The 21,839-nt window shown below is 43.6% G+C and overlaps 1 protein-coding gene across 1 annotated transcript; it reads left to right on the top strand.

Moving 5' to 3' along the window:
• Positions 1-7,865: 7,865 nt before the first annotated feature.
• On the top strand, positions 7,866-8,855 carry LOC144684286 (armadillo repeat-containing protein 10-like). Its single transcript, XM_078547915.1, has one exon. It carries the CDS (start codon positions 7,866-7,868, stop codon positions 8,853-8,855), a length of 990 nt encoding a protein of 329 aa, XP_078404041.1.
• Positions 8,856-21,839: the final 12,984 nt, after the last annotated feature.

Genomic DNA, 21,839 nt, shown 5'->3' with positions numbered 1-21,839 from the left:
TTTCAAACTCTAACTGTTAGATGAGAGCTTTGGAGTTCCATATGCTAATATTTGAGTATTGCTGAAAAAAGAGACATGCTATCAAAGCTTTTCATTTTGCACTCATCAGGACAGAATCACAAGAATATCAAATCTCAAAGGGAACAATAATTTATACTGAATGAGAAAAGAATACTGGTTAATTGGCGAGTGGATTCTGATTGTTAGAAGTGTTGCTATGGAGAATGCACCAGAAAACAATTAATTGCTTTTGTTTAAATTCAAACCAGACGAGTTAACTCTGATCTGTCCAGGCATTGCCATGGGGAATGAACCAGGGAATAGCTGCCCCAAGCTTTTGTTTAGTTGGAAAGGGTACAATGCATGGACATGTTCTTTTTGTTTACAAAGGACATGGTTCCGTGTGTGAATATATGTAGCTTCTAGCATGCATAAGTGAGCATACTATGAGCTTGACTGCTGGTCATAAATTGTCGATAGTATAATTCTTAGCATAATTGGGATTGTTAAGCAGGTGTTGTCCAATCACAGAATCACATCTAATGTTGGACACCATGTTCTGAGTTTTGAAAGCACAGGCTGGTTGAGTACAGTCAGCACTTTGCCTGTTGCAAACAGCTGAAGGGACATGCTATTTGATGCAATCCACCAGTCCTTGGGACATATGGCCTACATGCCTGGTATCAAACCAGCACTGAAATTTATATACCACATTACCACAGAGTGACTCACTTACATGTGCTAGAAGCTACCTGTATTCACACACAGGGCCCTGTTCTTTGCAAACAGAATTGTCGCTGCATTGCGCCTTTTTCAACTAAACAAAAACTTGGGGGACAGCCATTCCCTGATTCATTCCCCATGGCAATGCCTTGACAAATCAGAGTTGACTTGTCTGGTTTAAATTTAAACGAAAGCTTGGCAATGCCTCTACCAATTAGAGTTCACTTGCCAACCAAACTGCATCCTCCTCTCATGCAGTATAAATTGTTGTTCCCTTTGAGATTTGATATTCTTGTGATTCTGTCCTGATGCGTGCATGATGAAAAGTTTCAACAACATGTCTCTTTTTTAGCAATATTCAAGTTCTATACTACCACGCGACACTATTATTTGTTCATTACAATTTCAAAGCCGTATGTTTCATCATTTATTTGGTAGAAATTAATGCTTTCTTGGAGACAAAGCAACAAAATACGTCTATCCACTACTGTCTGTCAGTCCACGGACTAACGTTACCATAATGGCATTGAATGACCTTTGCCTGGTTGGGCCCAATGGTTTTAACAGGGGCAGGACATGTGGATGCTTAATTGAAAGGGTGGGGGATGTGCTAAATCATCTAAAAATGGGATTGGCGTTATTCGTAGAGACTGGAAACAGAGATAAGATGAACTTCAGCTATCTGATTGATATGTAGGGTGCACTTTGATTGCAAAAGTTGATTTCTTTTGCAGTGAACATAATGAAAGCCACAAGTAAAGCCAAGTATCATTCATTAATAAAACAGGATTTGTTTCAACCAAGTACGAATTAAGCATTTTTTTTCTAAACAGGAGGTAGCAAGCCCTAAAGGAAATTAAAAATTTATGCTCCCCACATGCATCTGGCCTAGTTTTGAATCAAAGTGCAATTCCTTTCAGTCCAGTGATTTTCCTTGCAGTGCTTTGGTTTCTTTCATTTACATTCTAAAATGAAAAATTCAGGACTTTAACCTTTTGAGAATGAATTGTGCAGTTGTGTCTTCTGTCTGTTTCTGACTCTGCATATTGTGGATCATTTAGAAAAAAAGTATTCAGAATATTCTTCATTTGTGCTATTCCATGGACAATTTTTCTTCAGTGTAATTTTGTGGGGTTTTTTTTTCACAACTCCGTTGGGTAATGTTACATTTGCTCCTGATTTACTTGGCAGTGGCAGTAATCTACCATCAGCCCTATTTCAATGTCAGAAACGTCATGAGTGAAAAGAGGTGATTTGACCCATTCAATCACATTCCTCTACAACTCCAGCTAAACTCCCCCCATTCCAGAGATTTGAGCATAGAACCCAAGATGTAATACAACGTCCTTTGTATTTTAAAAACTGTCAATGTTGGGAGGGTGTTGGTTATGGAATGGTGTGTCTTAAAGAAATCTTCATTGTCTTCAGTAGGTTGACTGTCAGTCTTTATTAAAAAGTAGAACTATTTACACATGCACAGTAGAGAATACAGGCTAGGAGCTATCTCCCTGCTTCTCTGCTCAACACCACACTGACCCCTGGGTCTGGGTCATGTGCTTTCTTACATCACTGTGTGGGCAGTACTGTACTCAGTCCCATATTAACCCTGTATGTGCCAGACCCTTATACTACACCTCCCACAAGTCTTAATCCAATTTATGTGGAGCTACACTTCATGTCTTACTTTGCCTTGTCTTATGAATTTACGTTGTTGTTACTACATTATTGCTATTACTGTATTAGCATTCTTACAACATTCTCACTATCCCATCTCCCCACCTCAAGCCCCTGAATCTACAGGTTCGGGCCCTACAACTTTTCCACATCTCATTCGCCGCTCTCTTGGAGGAGTGGCAGGCTCTGTTGGTTCTGGTTGTTCCTGTTGGCTTGAAGGTTGGACTGGCATTTGGGTGTGTTTTCATTCTTTCCTACCACTCTTTCATGTTGAACGGCACTTGGTCAGTTCCGCTGTTGCATTGATCAGTTCTTGCCGCTACTTGAACTCATTTCTTGCAGGGCAGGTGAACATTGTATTTGTCTCCTCGGTGCTTCAACTGAACATCAGGAAGGGATGTCCGCTGCACTCCTCAGATTGCAAGGCACGATGGAGGAGTCCGTCCACCTTCAGGCTGAGGTGACAGTGCCGGCATGCCAACGCACTGGGGTCAACACTGATAGAATGGTGGCCGCCATGGAGACCTTGGTTCAGGACACCGGTCCTGCACTGCTGCGCAGGCTGAACTCCATCGTCAACGCCTTAGTTTGCCTCCAACAGTGTATACATGAGAGGGGTGCAGGGCAGCCCTATCTCACTCCAGCTTCCCCTTCTCCTCAAGGAGTCAACCAGGAGCCTTGGGCACCCATAGCTCCCATAGGAGGGTCAGCAGGTGTCCCCCCCCGGGGCTATACATCCAGGTGACCCCGGGAATGTCTGGTACATCCAGCTCCACAGGCCAAGGAGGATGCCACTGTTACACAGCAGGACCCGAAAGCAGGCCAGGGCCCACCAGGTCTCTGCCCTCCTCATGTGTAGCATGAAAGTCATCACAGACAGGATGTAGCAGTCTCCACCTCCACTGTGGATGTCCAGGGAGCACCAAGACATAGCGGCAGGGTTAAGAAAGTTAAGAAACTGTATTAGCACAGTCTAGGTATGGGTGTTAATCACTTGTACATAATGTTCACTATTCTAAATAAACTTCCAAGAATGTCTCCCTGCCTATGGCTCCTTGTTATGATGTGCAGTGTTCATGTCACTCAGATGTGAATCTTTGGTTCCTGCACAAGGTAAAGGCAGGTGTCTTAGTCCAGGGCTTCTTCCCTGTGCTCTGTGCAGCCTTCAGACCAAAGCGGTAGTCCGGCCTCACACTCCCTAGACATATTAGTGCACCTTGATGGTGCTTTTCATTGCTGCCAGAATGTAGTGGGCAGGCGTCACAGAGTTCCATCATTCTCTCTCTGTGCTCTCAGCACCTTTAAGGTGGGGCTGGCCCCCATCTCTTCAGCATCTGTGACCAATGACGCTGTGCTCCTGAAGGGGTCAGGTGCTGAAGGTGGACAAAGGATTAGGTGCTTTTAAAGTTTCATGGCTGCGTCTGCGGCTGACCCTGATCACAGAGCACAAGCGAGCTGCCAAACAGGAGTCAGACATTCTCAAAGGCCGTGTGAAGATCTATGGAGTGTCCTCACTGCATGTCGTCATCATCCTCCTGCAATCGAGTGACTATTAGAGCCTCCACTGCGTCTTCATTATGGGAGCATTATTACAGAAGGCATATGCACTACCATAAGCCAGACTGGATTCAAACATTCATTGATACAATGTGAGGATCTATGGGGCCACCTCACTGGATATTGTCTTCATTCTCCATAAATCTAGCAGCTATGAGGGCCTCCGGTGTACAGACCTGCAAGATGTGTTTGTGGTGGTCACACACCAGCTGCACATTCAGCGAATGGAAGCCCTTGCGGTTGACATAGTTGACTGCTTGTTGCCATGGAGATCTGAGCACCACGTGAGTGCAGTCGATTGCACCCTCAACCTGCGGGAAACCCGAGATCTGGGCAAATCCAATCACTCTTACATCCTGGCTCCCTTGGTCCCGGACGAAATGCATAAAGTTGTGTGCCCTTGTGAAGATGACATCAGTGACCTCATGGATGCATTTGTGGGTGGAGGCTTGTGATATCCCACAGTGGTTACCTGTGGAGCCCTGAAAGGAGCCACTGGCATAAAAATTGCGCGTCATTGTCACTTTCACAGCCACTGGCAGTGGATGCCCTCCATGTACCTGTGGTGTCAAATTCTGCAGTAACTGGCAGATGTGACTGACCAATTCCCTAGACATTCGCAGTCTTCAGCAACACTGGCTCTCGGTCACCTGCAGGAATGAAAGGCAGTGTCTATAGACCCTGAGTCTAGCTAGACGCCGACCAACGTCAGCTCGCTGTGGCTCTTCAGCGGCGTATTCAGGAGCCCAGCCATCCCATCTACCTGAGGGTGTTGCTGCTCCCTCCGTGCAGCCAGGCACCTCCATCACTCTCTTCCCCATCATCTTCACTCTCTGTAAGCCGCGAGGCATACAGCTAGTTCACCAGGCTCCATGTTCCTGATGTACTCCTCCTGCAGGATGAAAGAGAGAGATACATGGGTTAGCTTGGGTATTTTAAGAACCTCTCTTGGTTAAGTCTAAAGGCCCCTTAACGCATCCCAGAGAGTGCTGGCCACCACTTGGATGGCCAGAGATTAGTGTGCTGCATAGCTGCCTGAGACCCCACCCACCTCCACCCCATCCCACCTGACTGATTGACGGCAGCTTTGCCCATTGCAGAGCATGCTGTGCTCTCAGCTCAGGCACAGGCATTCTCCTAACCCGCACTGCAAGGCTGCACTGTTAGCTTGAACAATAGGGGTGACTGGTCCAAACCAGAATGATGACTTTGCAAGGGGCTGTGAGCACCCCCAGCAGTGACTGCTCTACGGCCAGCTTTAGCGAGGAGATTGTGCAATGTGCCCTGTCGTCCAACTGTTCTGCAGTCCACTAAAATACTCATTAGTTTGCAGTCTGTGCCTGAGGGGTGAAAAGCTCTCTGAAGCAGCGTTCAACGTCTTTTCTAAGTCCTCATGTTTTCCCAGGGGCACGTTTACGTTCTTCAAAGAGTCTTTCAAGACTGCAGCTTCTTTGAGTACCTTTTCTGCCTGCTGTAGTGCCTGGCTGTACAGCTGGTTGCGTTTTCCTAACTCCCACTTTGATTTGCCAGCCATGAAATTGAGGGTCTTTCTTTCCTCCTGGTCCTATTCTGACGTCTCTGAAATTTGTTTCTTCAGATCTCGAACAGTTTGGTTCATTGAAGACTTTAGTTTAATGTGCGTTTTCAAAGGTATATACTCAACTTCAATCATGTGGTTCAAATCTTCCAGTCCAACTTTGATATGAACATTTTCAGATTTTACTTCTGCCACAGGATTTTTTCCTTGTCACTCGCTACCAGCTGCTGGTATAGTTCCAGAAACATGTCGGGGTGTTCAAAAAGGTATGCCTTTGGGACTTGTGGAAAGTTCCCTGCCTCTCTGGTGCCCTTGTGTGGTTTGTTCAGGTACTGTCTTTCGTCCTCTCGTCACTTTGTTGGGAGTTTTCCATGGCTCTGTTCAAGCTTTGCAGGCTCCTCCATTTGAAGATTAGAATATTTGTCAAAGGCGTTTAGTATTTCATTGAAGCTGGTTGAGGACTCAGCAATGTACTGCGTTAGGATTACTTTGTCAGCAAGTTCACCAAACCAGTGTTTAAAGGTATTAATCTGGACTTCCTCAGAATTTGTGCTTAGACCTGATGCACTTCAATAATTTAAAATTTCCCCTCTCCTGGACACCCAATTTTTTGTTAGGTTTGACCTTGGGATGAGTCCATACTGGTCTGCTAGGTTGGATTTTAGATGCATGGTCATTTAATATTTTTCTGCAGTTACAGCTTTAAATGTTGTTGCCCTTTTAAGGATGGCTGATCAGTAACCATTTTTCTTCTCTGCTCTTCTTCCCATGATTTTCGGGTTTCAGCAGGCTCCCATTGCGCTGTTTTCTTTCCAACTTTTTAACTCCGCAGGAAAGCTTCAAAACAAGAAGTTTGGGCCATCCAGGGGTTTTAAATTGGAGAATTGTGCTGGAAGGTGATTTCTTACTCTACCTTCTGTGTCTTTTTAAAAAAACTTTCTCTGGAAGTTCTCCTGGATTTCAAGACGACGTTACCGGTCACTCAGAAACAAAGGGATTTCCTGTGCTTGCCAGTTTTGGTGGGCTCCGCGAAATGGTGATAGCACACGTTTTGAAGAAGAAAATGTTTAAACAATGGCTGCCTGGGTCGGCTGTCTGCCAACTTCGTTTGTTCAGCGATTTGCTTTGCCTAGTAATGAGGTGCTCTAATTCAAACTGATGCTTGCAGTTGTCTGAACTGGACAGTCGCGATGATCCCAAGATATTTAATTACTTATTTGTTTATTTATTTACCTTTTTTTTTCTCTGGTGAGCTCAGAGGGCCACATGTTGAGTCTCCAATTTGGGGATAGGGTTTTAGCGATGGTCTTCCTTTAAATGGCGCTTCTGATATTGAATTAGTTAAAGGGTTCCCAGGACTAGGTGCAGCCAGGAACTTTATAGTATTTAGCTTACCCTTGCAGATTCTGTCAACTCTGCAATCTGAAGCTGGACTTGCCAGGGAGATTCTAAGGTGTCTTCTGCTGCAGTAAAAAATCTCTGCCTTCAGCTTCCAGGCCTTTTCTCTGGAGTGATTTCTGGCAATCTTTCCTCTGTGCCCTTTGCTTCTTTTGGGAGCGTCTTTCAGGTCAGAATGCTTTGTTAAAGTTTTTCTTAGTCTTCCAGCATTTCAGTTTGTTTCCGCATTTTAGCAAAGCTGTGGGTTTTAATTCCTGCTGCCAACATGTTGGGAGGGTGTTGGTTACAGAACGGTGCCCGTTAAAGAAGCCTTTGTAGTCTTCAGTAGATTAACTGTAAGTCTTTATTAACAAGTAGAACTACTTACACATGTACAGTAAAGGGTACAGGCTAGGAGCTAAATCCATGCTTAGGTCTTAACCCATCTCTGCTCAACATCACACTGACTCCTGGTCTGGGTCATGTGGCTTCTTACACCACTGAGTGGGCAGTACTGTACTCAGTCCCACATTAACCCTGCATGTACCAGACCCTTATATGACAGAAATCACATTGCATAAAAAATTTGTGTGTTTTTAAAAACTGCTGTGGAGACAAAGACCATGAACAACCCTTTGAAGTGTTGTTACTAATTTCCATGGAGATTAAACAATGAGTCAAGGATTATGTAGCACAACCGTGGCTAAAGGCTGTTGCCTATGATTTCTCTGTTTCTCTGTGGTGGCGGTGCTGCATCGGTTACAGGGCCAGTATTAACTGTCAAACTATCCCACCAACTTGTCATTGCTGTATCACGTATGTCCACTATTATGATGTCAGGGATCATTGTGACACAACTATTGCAAAACTTTCAAAGCATATACAGAATGGAAAATTCAATTGGAACAATATGCATTGGGCAGTGCAGAGTTTGTAACAGGTCGATGCCAAATTTGGTCAATCTGGCAATAGGGGGGGAAGCAATACCAATTTTAAAATGGGGGAACTCTTTGGTGAGACATACAGGAAGAGGTTAATCGGGATTCTAACAGGCGCAGGGGCTGTATATTTACTATACAGAGCTATCCGATCAGGGCTGGTCACTCCGCAGGAGGATGACGAAGACCTGCTTATTGACAAGTGTGGGAATAGTACCTTGGACAGTATCGGTGCTCTGGGAGATCACTCAGTTCCCTCAAGTTCTGTTTCGTCCAACTCTGTCAAGATGACTCTTCGGGACCTGAAGAGCATTTTGACCATTCTTCATGAAAGTAAAGACCCTGTTATTAGAGGGACGATCTTAACGAGCATCTATCGCATCCCCGGCTTTTCCACCAACCAGGAGCTATTCCGTTCCGAAGGCGGAATTTCCATCATTGCGGAATCGCTGGATGACCCCCTCAGCTACATCAAGGCCAGCGCTGTGACTGTTTTCAATTTCCTTAGCAACGACCCTGTGAATCGCGATTTGCTGGTGAGATACATCCCCCAGGTTCTGAAACTGACCACCTCGACATTGCAAGAGTTCGAACAGCTGCCGGGCCTGAGGTTCCTCACCAAGATGTCCCACAACCACCAGAACCATTTCATGCTGAAACATGTCATCCCGGACTTCTTCTACCTGCTGCAGTCGGGATCGTCCAGCATCAAATTCCAGGTGCTCCAAATCCTCATCAACTTCTCCACCAATTTGGAGCTGACGTTTGACATGCTCAACGTCCGGGTACAAACTTCCTTCCTTTTCCTGTTCAACTATTTCCAACGGCAGGACGTCCTGAACGACCTCCTCATGTTCGTAAGCAACCTGAACGAGGTCAGGAGGAGCCTCCCCTACAGGTCTCGCAACCACGAATACTGCGAGGACTCGATTTTTGTCCTGTTGTTTGGACCCAACTCACAGTTTTCAAGCAGGCTTGTCTACTTAATGGCTTTCCCCGATGACAGGATTAAACTGCAGGCTGCCCGGATAGTCACAAACTTAGGGTGAAGTAAAGGGTACGAGAAAGTATTGAGACTTTTTATAAATTTTAACAAAAAGAAGCATAAACTGGAGGTGTAATTTTTCTTCATAAATGCCAATTTTGAGTGTCATGGGTTTAGAGGAAGACTGACCAGAAGGGTGGGGTGGGAGACATGGGAACATACATAGGAAATCGGAGCAGGAGTAGACCATTCGCCCCCTCGAGCCTGCTCTGCTACTAGATCATGGCTGATCTTCTATCTCAGTGCAATTTTCCCATACTATCCCCATACCCCTTGATGTCTTTAATATCTAGAAATATATCAATCTCTGTCTTGAACATACTCAGTACTGAGCCTCCACAGTCCTCTGGGGTAGACAATTCCAATGATTCACCAACCACTGAGTGAAGGAATTCCTCCTCATCTCAGTCTTAAATGGCCTACCCCTTATTCTGAGACTGTGTCCCCTGGTTCTAAGCCCCCCCAAACATTCCCAGCTAGGGGAAACATCCTTCCTGCATCTACCCTATCGAGCCCTGTAAGAATTTTGTAAGTTTCAATGCGATGACCACTTATTCTTCTAAAAACTCTGGAGAATGCAGGCCCAGTCTCTTCAATCTCTCCTCATAGGACAATCCCACCAACCCAGGGATCAGTCTCTGCTGTGCTCCCTCTATGGCCAGTATATCGTTCCTTAGATAAGGAGAACGAAACTGTACACAATATTCCAGGTGCGGTCTCACCAAGGCTCTATACAATTACAGCAAGAAACCTTACTGCTGTTCTCAAATCTCCTTGCAATGAAGGCCAACATACCAGCTGGACCCACCTGGCATTGATGGATGATATAAGGAAGACTGCTTCCCAAGCTGCTCTTTTCTTTGTGCCTCCCAAAGAAAGACAACTGGATGGCGTGGAGGAGGGGAGGGTGGAATAACCTACCAGGAGAAGAAAGTGATAAAATAATCGCGAAGAAAACAAATGGATAAAATCCCACCCCAAAAAATATTCATGCAACTTCTGTTCTCTCATCCCCTGAAGGCAAGAATCTTTCCAACCTCTTGCAGTTTGAGACTCCTCAACTTTTTCCCCTTTTGAGTGTTTGTTTGAATGCCAATCATAATGGTATGAGGCAGGATCCCAACCTTGTTCTAGTTCAGCCATTGAGTCCAATTGTAAATGGCATTGAGAAGCTGTATATAGGAGAAACAATCCAATTGTAATTTCTTCCACTGTCTCCTCTTGCCTGACCACACATCAGGGCCACCAGACTGAGGCCCTATGCAACTTACCATGACATTTGACCTCTACCTGAGCCAAAGTGAATCATTTTGCCACCTTCAGAGCTGAATTGAAAAAAAAAAATCCAGTGTCGGGAATGACGGAGACCAAGTTCAGCCAAGTTCTAGCCTGTGATCACAATGGCGAGTTGGTGATCAAAAAGAAGCCCAAGCCAGGATTTTCCACACATTGGTATTAAGCTCAGCAATGAGGCTGTGCATAGTGAGGAACTTTCTTGTAGGGAAGGAGATGAGGCACAGACCGAGTGCCCGGGGGAAGGCATCAGCCAAGGCCTTGGGAACAAGTCGTTGGCCTTCAGGGAGCATGAAAGAGGCAGGAAATACCCTAATATCTTAAAACTGTTCCCTTACCCTGAATAGGAAAAGAAATGCAAGTTTTCAGTTTCATTGGCTGACAACGAAAGAGTCGCCATTAGTAAAATTTCACCAAATCAGTAAAGATTTGGACTGGCTTCAGTCAGGCCTGTGTTTGAATCTGTTGCAACTTGCCAAACATTCCATCCAGTCCGCGACGGCTGTGCTTTTGTCTTATGTCAGGATCAAAGCTATGGTTCCCATAAGAAACAAAACTATCAACGATCTTAAAAACTTTTCGGGATAGTAAGCAAAGAACTTGAATTTATCTAGCGCCTTTCAAAACCTTAGGACATCCCAAAGTGCTTTACAGCTAATAAAGCGTTGTGTTTGAAGTTGCAGCCAGATTGTGTGCAGTAGGTTCCCAGAAACAGCAGTGAGATAAATGATCAGATGATATGTTTTCAGTGTTGGTTGAGAGATAAGTATTGGCCAGGACGCAGACAGGACTCCCCTGCTTTTCTTCAAATGAGATAGGACCCATTGAATCTTTGACCTGGGAGGACAGATAAGACCTCAGTTTGATATCTCCTCTGAAAGACAACACCTCCGATGTTGCAGCACTCCCTCAGTAAAATAATAGCAGTGGGACAAGGAAGGGTCTGATCTATCCATTGACCAGAAAGATCAATTTAAAATTCAGGAAAGCTTGAACTAGGATGATGAAGGATACTGTTTAACTGGAACCAGAGGACTACCTGATATTTCTGGACGTAGGTTTCTTCCTATCCTGTGGAAAATGTAGAATTTGGGAGCACAAACAGGATGCTGTATAAAGACAATGGCTTAGACATTCTGCTAATTTCTCGTGCCGCCTGTGAATTCATGCCCTCTGTATGTATTGTATGATGTGATGAATAGAGTGACAAAATTGATCTTTCTCAATTAAAGGTAGTGATATAACATGAGCAATGACAAGCCAATTAGCCATCCAGCAGTAGGAGATGATCATTTGAAATTCATTATACATTTTCCACCTGTTCTTCTGTTTTTGGTTCGAGCAGCACATCATTACGAGATTTCACACATAAATGAGTTTGGACACTAGGTGGCACCATCCAGCCAGTCGCCTCTGAAACATTTATTGAAGTGGGAACTGCACAACAGGTCAGCCAGTGCCTGGAAAGAGGTTGGAGCATGTGTGAAGGTGTGCATCCTTGTGTGAATTGCCAGATGTATTACAGTGAATGCTGGAAAGGACAGAAAGATTATAATAAAGCATAGAAGATGAAGAACTCACATATTCAACAACTTTCTCTCTGCTTACAGCTTCCATCTTGCCAACTGACTGACTTCTCCGATCTGTTATTTAACTGCAACACGAGTGCTTCAGGGAACATCTCGAAATGCTCGGAGTGACGTAACACTACATTCCACAGGATCCAACGCAAAACACCGGAAGTCTGAGACACTGAAAAGAATGTACTCCCCCTTTAATGTCTCTTCGGACTTGAAATCTAATTTACACGCTGCAGCATATTAATGATGATAGCAAATGAGTTTTTATACAAACAGAATTTCTCAAACTTAAACAGAAGGTGGTGGATGCATTCCGCAGGTCACGGAGGGGGCTGCAAAAGCTAACATTTCAGGTCGAACCCTTCACCAGAACTTCGTTATTCAGAATGTTTTCTGTCTGAACACACCACAGGCCGTTTTCCATCTCACGAGGTGGCGGGTTTGTGCTGTGGTGGTCCGCTCTGTGTTAAGGCTCAGGAGCCCCACTCTGACATGGCCGTCTCTGCCATATTTGCTGCAGAGGAAGACAGTGCACCATTCACTGGCCTCTGTTTTCTCAGTCAGTGCTGAGGCAGCTGTGTGTGTTGTTCACATCTGGCGGTAATCAGGTCCAGCTGGTGCCAATGTTCTGATCTTGGATGTCTCAAGGACACCTTGTGGCATGGTTTGTTCTGAAAGAAAGTGTTGGTTACACAAAGCTCGAGGTAGCAGCAAAGCTCAAGTAGCCTCTGTCCGTTCTCATTCATCTTTCCCAGGCCATGATGTCCGAGGCAGGGAGGCCAACCCCCCTGTTGGATCCAAATGAATGCAAAGCATTACATTTGGCACCGGCTTGGTTGCAGGTGTCGGAAAGATGACATATTTGGACATCAGTCTGCCTTTGGGTTCCACTCCAGATTTCCTGTCAGGGTTTACTCCCTTAACCTTCAACTCCCCGAGGTATCCACAAGGCAGTGGAGCTATTCACCCTTTGCTGGAGGTTGGTTCATGAGCATCAGGGGCATGTCCATACATCAGTGGGCCTGCACGCTGCTTGTCTGGTGGGGGCAAACCTCCTCTGGGTTCCTCAGAAGCTTTAGCCTGGGGATACGAGGGGCCCAGTTTCCACACTGTTTCTTTGCGTTGCTGTTAGCCAGTGGTGCAAGCTGAAAATGAGCAGCCAGCCCAGCACATAGCACGCTAACTTACTTCAGGCACACGCTAGATGTGCGACCTGTTGGAAACACCTATACTTCACTGAACAAGAACCTATCCATCGAGTTTTGAGATTTTTTTTGCTGATCTAGCCTTGTTGCTGCAGCTTTACTCTTTCAAAGTAAAATCTGAGGTTTTTGTGGAATGACTACAATTAGTTAGCAACAGATGGCCACAGAGCAAATTTGCAGAATTGTCCTGACCTTAGTTCTCCCTGTTTTCTTGCATGATCTGTTTTTTTTTAAAGTCATTTTCATAATCTTTGCCTGTTCCTTTAGCACATCTGCTACAACAGACTGGAAGAGAACTTTAACCATCTGCTGTTAAATTATGAGAAGCATTGGGTTTCAACCATAGTTCTGTTCACTGGTGCAACTATTGGATATGACTTTTCCCAAAAATACTATTGATCAATAAGACCTTATGCTCATGTCGGCATGGAATGTCATTGCTTGAGAAAGAAAGCTTTCCCAATCTAGAAGCTCACTGTCTATATCTCATACATTGTGCAGTAAAATCTGTTTCAAATATGCACCTACCCTCCTCCTGTGTATCATTATCCCTAACAATATTCCACTTCTTGCGTTAGCTGTCCTTTTGGTTGCTCGTGTCAAGAAATGAAGTGAATGGAATTGCAGGGAGTTTTATGCTGCCCGGGAACTAATAACAGGATGTGCAAGTGGCTGAAAATATTGATAACGCACTTCGGGTCAGTCAACATCAGAAGAGAAAACAGGGAGACCGACATATTGACAGAACCTGCTTCAGATGAACAAACATTTTAAATAGAGTCAGGCAAAACGGGCGGGGTTCATAATAAAACAAATAAACTGTTACAGACAGGAGGTGGGGGTTCCATTCAACTCGCACTAAATTTTCCTCTCACCTCCCGTCCATAAGCAGAAAGGTGTTTTGACCTGTTCCCTTTTTAATAAGCAGTGGTGTATTTCCCAATCCCTTGGTTTTTGCGTGATACAATTCCTACTAATAACCCCACAGCAAGCCCGAGGTAGGGTGTACTCAAATGTTAGTTTATTGCTTACATTGAAAAACCGCGAAAAGGAGGGTCCACAAAGTCCCTGTTATGACGTGGCAGATGATATGTGCCAGGCAGACCAAATCCACAAGGGCAACTTCGTCGAGCTATCACAATGGTTTTGCAATTTATATTTATTACAAGGAGACGTGCGCACTGAATTCAGAAGTAATAAGTCCACCAAGACCTTTAGAGATTTAAAAAATTAAATTAAAATATTTATTAACAAAATATAAAAGATTTCAAGCACATACATAAGACTACAACTTACTTACTACTATAATAACTCCTAAAATACCTAATTAACCTGACCCCCAGTTACAACCCCCTTTATGGCAACGGTCCAAAATAGGTTTTAGATTGAAAACAGAATCAGTAAGTTAACACAATACCCACTTGACAATGGAGTTCCAAATGGCTTTTTCCCAACTTTAGTTTTGTTACATAGCAGACTTATGCACAAATGCTGAAGGCTTCACTAAGGCTATTTCATACACTCCTGTTAGATCTTACATGGCTTTCCTTTACACATAGCCTTTCGTTCTCCTTTATATATTTTTATCTCTTTTTAATATGTAAATTCTATTGTTCCATATGTCTTTGAAACTATATCTTCCTCATAATATAAAAACTTCCTTGTTGCCAATATTATCAGTAACCTTTGGGAAAAGTAAACACATTCCTTAGCCCTGCCTATCTGGCTAGTTGTAAACAGACTAAGATCCCTTTGAAATCCAAATCCCTTCACTTATCTAAAAATGCAAATTCCCTTCACACATTACATGCTAAGGCAGCATCCATGTTTACTCATTAGCATGTCAAGCACCTGGTTTCTTTTGATGATGTCAAGCTTACACTCCAAATGTAATTAAATCATACAGACAGGCCCAACTATACTTACCCCCATAAACCTACTTCACAATAAACCAAAAAAATTATGAAAATTATTATACTTTCATCACACCTCCAACCTTATGGGAAAATGAACCATCATAATTTTAAAAGACAGCTTCATTTTCCTAACCCATCTTACACTACCTACTCTACTTATCTATATACCCAAGCTATTACATTACCAGATGCATACATTAACGCAACAAAGTATATACAAATCCTTGGTATTAACAGAGGTCATTTCAGTCCAATGTCCGGGTTTTAAATGTCCAATTTCCCTTTGAGCTTTAAACTCTCGACAATGCACCTGAAATTAGATTTTCTCATTCAGCCACATGTATAATGTGTAAGTTAAATAGTTGCAGTAATAAACTCTATCTGAACAGCCTTGAACTTTGGTCTCAAAATTTGTCCAGAGATTTTAAAGGATTGTGGTCTGTATAAACAATTGTTTCTGATGAATCGCTTGCAACATAAACCTCGAAATGCTGCAAGGCTAACACCAGACCCAGAGTCTCCTTTTCATTCGTTGAATATTTTCTCTGTTGTACATTCAGTTTTCATGAAAACTGTTCATCAGTTTCTCAATTCCAGTTTCATCTTCTTGTAACAGTAAAGCACCAATGCCTACATCACTTGTGTCAATGGCCAACTTAAATTACCTGGCATAATTGGGCACTGTCAAAACTGGTATCGTAGTCAATACAGTTTTGAAACTGTCAAAAGCATTCTGACACTCCAGTGTCCATTGACATTTCTTGTTCTTTTTTAACAGTTCAGTCAATGGAGCAACCACACTGCTGAAATTTGGTACAAATTTCTGGTAAAACCCACTCATGCCCAGAAATCTCAAAACTTCTTGTTTTGTTGTAGGCACAGGGAAATCCATGGTGGCTTTAACTTTCACATCTCTTGAAGCCACCTCACCATGTCCAATGCTATGGTCCAGATATGTCACTTGTGCTTTGCAAACTCACTTTTGGCCAAGTTCATCACCAAATTAGCTTCTTGCAGTTGATTAATGTCAAGAGAATATAATAATGTTATTCAAAATTATTTTTAAATAGAGTCCTAGTGGGATCTGTGTCTATGTGTGTGTCTTAACTGGATTAAAGCCAGCAAGTGTGGGTGCTTTGATGTATAGTAGTTTTGAGATGTTAATGAGATAAACATAAGGAGGATAGAAGTTAAGGTGTAAATTTGCATTTGTTAAAAGAAACCATTCCCATGGGTGAAATCTTACACCTAGCTAGAAGATGCCAAGCAATGTGTTTTTTTCCAGCTTACTAATAAAATTGGTGGGATGAAAGGATGTTATTATTAGAAGAGGTAAAGTTAAAAGCCTAGTGATACAATGGAAAATCTACATTCAAAGACAAAGATATGTATAAAGGAGAAAGGAGATTGTGTGTAAGGTAGAGACATTTTAAGATCCAACAAGTGTGAGAAGCCTCCAGCCTGTAAGCCTCAAGTCTGTCTGCAAGGATCCAGGGCTGAAAGAAACTCATTTTGAATGTGACTGTCCAGGGTGTGCTTTGCCAAAGGTCTGTTAAATCTATGAGATTTACTGTTGCCTTAATGGGGATGTAACTGAGAGTCAGATTAATTAGGGGATTTTTGTAGTGATTATAGTAGTAATTTTGTAGACATATGTATGTGTTTACAATCTTTCTTGTATTAATAAATGGTTAATTTAGTTTTATAAAAAACCTCTTGAGACTCAGTGGTCTTATTACTACTGAATTCAAAGTCTGCATCTCGAAACATACAAATTGCAAAAATGGGTTATGACAGTTGTTTCAAGTTTCCCTCTGGGATTTGAACAACTCAGCCTTTACCATTGGCTGTGTCATAATAATTAAATAATGCTCCTCCCACGTTTGACTGAAAACTATCAAGTCGTCAATATAAACAGCACAATTGCTCAGTCCTACAATTACTTTGTTTGTCAGTCCTTGAAATGTTGCTGGTGCAATTTTCATACCAAATGGCATAACTTTAAACTGATAAAGTCCATATAGTGTAACAAAAACCGATATTTCCTTTGCTGTCTCCGATAACAGCACTAGCCAATATCCTCTCAGCAAGTCAATCTTTGTGATAAGCTTTGATTGTCCCACTTTCTCAATGCAACCTTCCAACTGTGGTATAGGATGTGAATCCACTTTTGTCACTATATTCACGTTTCGATAATCCACACACAGTCTTTGTGTTCCATCTGGTTTTGGTTGCATCACAATAGGCAAACTCCAGTTACTGTAACTAAACTCAATTATGTCATTCTGAAACATGAATTCAATTTCTATCTGTACCTGTGATAACTTTTCTGGACTTAATCTATAAGGGTGTTGCCTTATTGAAAATAAATCCCCTACACTTACATCATGTGTAGCTAATATGCCCTTCCCCAGCTTATTCCCACAAATATCTTTGTGTGACTGCAATAGCTTCTCCAAATCACTTTGACACTTGTCTGGAAGGTAACTCAATATTACATTTAAACTTATAAGTTTCCCCTCATTATTCATTTTGATTAGAGGAAACTCAGTTTCAGAATCCTTCATTTGTACCTCTTTCTCCTTACCAACCACCACTAATATCTCCTTTTGGTCCTCTTCCCTGTCAAAGTACTTTTTAAGCATATTTATATGACACACCCTCTGCTTCTTTCTTCTATTTGGAGTATTTATTAAATAATTTACTTTGCTCAATTTCTTTTCAATCCTGTAAGGCCCACTAAACCTTGCCTTTAATGATTCACCCAGTACTGGTAACAAAACTAACACTTTCCCCTCGGTAACAAAACTACGATCTGTGGCTCTCCCATCTGCCTTCATTTTCATCACTTGCTGCAATATCTTTTAAATGTTCTCTAGCTAACTCTCATGCTCTGTTCAATCTTTCTCTGAAGTTTGTCACATAATCCAGGAGAGGAGTTTCTGAATTTTTACCCACTCATTTCCCCATGAATCAATTTCAGTGGTCAGTTCACATGGATTCAATTCACATAGACATGTCAGGCCAGTAGTGGTGGGATACTCTCTTTCCATCATTCTTCAGACCAGGTTCAAACCCAGACAAAAACCCCCTGTACGATCCAGTTCCCTGGACATGATATCTGTGGGACAAATTGCAATGTAATAGTGAAAAGTGTTAGAGAGTGAGAGAGAGAAAGAGCCAAAGTGAACCTGAGTTTTAACCTAGGGTGAGAATCATGGCAGCTGAAGCAAGGTCAGTGATTCCGCGGCATTTAGAATTCCCAGGTCTCAGTCTGATCTCCCTTCCCCACCAAATTTAATGGGGCTGGCGCGGAGACCCGGTGGACGACAGTGGAATATTGTGCAGCTCCAGGTGGCTGGGGGAGCCAAGAAATGGGTGTTGTCGAGATAAGTAAGGGGTGGTGTTCCAGGAGGATTGTGGCTGGGGGCGGTGAGGGGAAGCTCAGACAGAGGAGTCTGAAAAGGTTTGATGATTACAGCAGGAGGGACACACCTGCTCCTCCTGGCCCACAGGAAACTTAATGAAAATTTTAAAAAGTTAGAATTTATCTGAGGCTCTACTGGTCTGATCATGCTTTCTGACATCTTTTGCAGTGCCTCCAAGATGGGGCGCAATGCTTGGATATATTTACACCTTTCCAATTATCGACATGACTCCAATATGGTACGGCGATATTTCATGTTTAGAATACGGCAATGCCTCATTGGCCACCCCACCCTTTGGAAAGACCCCAATAGAGCAAACACTTGCACCATAATCACCTCTTTATAGCTGCCCTCAAAAGTGGCATCAAAGACAGGTCAGTTAGTAGCCATGCCAACGCTGGTCTACTCATCAGCTGCAAGAAGACCAAGTCAGTGACAGCTGGACACAACAAGGCCCCCTCATCACCATTGGGCAACAGAACATCAAGGAAGTCAACCACTTCCCCTCCCTATGGAGCAACATCTTCAGTGAGAGTGATGTAGAGATTAAAGGCCACAAAAGAATTGGCAAAGAAGCATTGGTCTTCCAGTGGCTCCACACAGCCTGGGCAGCCAACACCATCAACACCATCAACACCATCAACAGTCCATAGTAGTACCATCTGCAATCTATGCCAGCGAGACATGGAAAAGAACAGCAAAGGTGTCATGTAAGTTGGACCTTTCTCACCAGCGCTGCCTCTGTAACATTCTGGGCATCACATGTAGACACAGCATCACCAATGAAGAAGTACTACAGAGAACTGCTCAGAGGTGCCTGCAGGACATCATGAAGGAGAAACAACTGAAGCTGACAGGACATGTATTTTGCCTCCTGGATGTATGTCCCATCAGAGTGGCAGTAGAGTGGATACCAGCTGACGGAAGAAGAAGACGGAGCTGGCCAAAGAAGACCTGATGAAGTATGTTTAAGGAGGACTTTCAAGAGCCAGGCACCACCTGGAGTGAAGGAGATTGTGATGGACTGGCGCCGGTGGCGGAGTCTTGCTGCCCATTGTCCCACATGGGACAGGAGGAACTATGTCTAAGTAAGTTACAAGAGTTAGGCCGGAGAGCAGCAGGACAGGATCAAGAGAGGATCGTAGAATAGAACCAAGCAGCAGCATCAGAACATTGGTCACATCAGAAGAGGATCCAGATCTGAACAAGTACTGTTTGGTAAGTACAGCATTGCAAACAGGCACTGAACATTTAACAATGGGTCTTATGTAACTATTAAACGCAGTGTATGTCAGTTTGAGATACATTGTGATGCTTGAGAAGACATGACATGTGAAGTCTTACATTTGCTCTCTTAAACATTTCGCACAATTGGTAATCCCATATGAGATTACTTCGAATATAGATTCCCAATAATTCAATGAATGCTTGTTGTGCAACCTCATTGCCTAAGTCTATAAGAGTGGGATCGGGGGTGGGGGGAAGGGTGGGTGGGTGGTGGTGGGAAGGGTTGGGGGTTGCACATGAAACACAATTCCATAGTGTTGCACTTTTGGGGGTTCAGTTTCATGTGATTCACTGTTGCCCATTCACTGAATGAAGTGATTGCCTCATGCATGTGAGATGCACCACCTTGATAATGACACTCCAAGAAGGTCAGGTCATGCACGTATTTACAGTGATGAATAGGTATGGTGATAACAATACAGGCATTGTTTATGATGACTAAAAATATAATAGAGTCTAATTTGGTTCCTTGTGGTACCCCAGCATGTAGCACACCCAACTGGCAGTACTCGGTCATATTGAGCACATTGTTGTTGGCTGTTGAGAAATTCTGAGATCCAGTGTATGACTGCTCAATCCTCATTGAAGGAGATTGTTGACTAATGAGCTGGATTCTCCCACGGGCTTCTGAACTCTGATGTGAGGATCCAATGGGGGTCATGACCCTGCATTTAAATTACACCAAAGGCATAATCTACCTGGAGCAGCCTCCCGATTGACCACCTCCCTGTTCGCTGTCTTATTAAGGATGGTTAGCGGGTTTCCCAATGCCTTCAGCCTAATCAGCTCTGGACCCTTGGCTGCCTCACAGGTAGAGAAGTGATGGCAAGGGCGCTTCAAGATAGAGGCACCCTCCTGTGCGCAGAAAGAAATAAAAAATAACAAGGGCCCAAACTATTGGGAGGGGGATCCCTCAGGGTGGATTGTTTGGGCCGGGAGCGGCGTTTCCTGCTCGTGGCACCATCATTGGTGCAAATCTCTAGCCCGAATCATCGCCTTCTGTCACAGGGAGGCCGCCTCCACTGAGCTGGTGGCTTCTACACAGGCCAGGGGGGTGGGGGGGAATGCTCCACCACTGGCAAAATGGTGGAGGCTGCAAAATTACCATGAATTGGGTCCTTAATAGTTAATTGGCTGCCTCTGTGGAGCGGTTTAGCTGATCCTAATTTCACTCGACCCTGGGAAAGTTCCCCTGCGGTGAGAAACCTTCAGGAGTCTGTCCCAATGCAGCTCCCTGCTATTTTCCTGCTTCCCCCACCTACCCCCTCCCCCCCCAACAAAACCCTGACACCCTGGGGTCCGGGAAGATTTAGCCCAATCCTTCAGGTTGATGGCCTTTTATTGATGACCCACAGACCCTGTCCCAGTAAATGTAATTCCGTGTTCCTTCCTTCGTTTTTAGAAAAAAAAATCAGGTTTGCAGCATACACCAAATCCGGTTCTGGTGAAAGGTCACAGACCTGAAACGTTAACCCTGTTTCTCTCTCCGCAGATGCTGCCAGACCTGCTGAGCTTTTCCAGCATTTTCGTTTGCGTTTTTAAAAAAAAAAATTGCACAGTGTTTTGTTTTAAATTTAAAAAAAAAAGAATTAGACTGGACGGTTGTTAAATTATAATCTGTGTTCTTTCTACTTTACATGGCCAGTTAGGTCGACCCCAGTGTCGCCGATCGGAATAGAATGAACCCGACAAAATGCGTTTTTGGAGGGAGTTACCAGCAATAACCAGGGAAACAGGCGTGTGCTTTGTAAAACAAAACCAAAAATACCCGGAAAAACTCAGCAGGTCTGACAGTATCTGCGGAGAGAGAAACAGAGTTAACGTTTCGAGTCCGTATGACTCTTCATCATCTAAGTTAACGTTTCGAGTCCGTATGACTCTGAAGAGTCATACGGACTCGAAACGTTAACTCAGATGATGAAGAGTCAAACGGACTCGAAACGTTAACTCAGATGATGAAGAGTCATACGGACTGGAAATGTTAACTCAGATGAAGAGTCATATGGACTGGAAATGTTAACTCAGATGATGAAGAGTCATACGGACTGGAAAGGTTAACTCTGTTTGATGCTGTCAGTCAGACCTGCTGAGTTTATCCAGGCATTTTTGTTTTTGTTGTGGATTTCCAGCCTCCCGCAGTATTTTGCTTTTATCTGTGTGCTTTCTAAAGTTTGACGGGAGCTGAAAGTGGATGGGAAGAGGGTGAAGGGACATTTCGATTCAGTTGATGCGCAGTTTGTGTGTGTGTGTGTGTGTTTGGTGAGGTTGGGGCGCCGTAG

The sequence above is a fragment of the Cetorhinus maximus genome, chromosome 9 (genome assembly GCF_964194155.1).
Source record: "Cetorhinus maximus chromosome 9, sCetMax3.hap1.1, whole genome shotgun sequence".
Taxonomy (NCBI): domain Eukaryota; kingdom Metazoa; phylum Chordata; class Chondrichthyes; order Lamniformes; family Cetorhinidae; genus Cetorhinus; species Cetorhinus maximus.
Note: the sequence above shows the minus strand (reverse complement) of the source record. Positions and strands in the feature narration are given on the sequence as shown.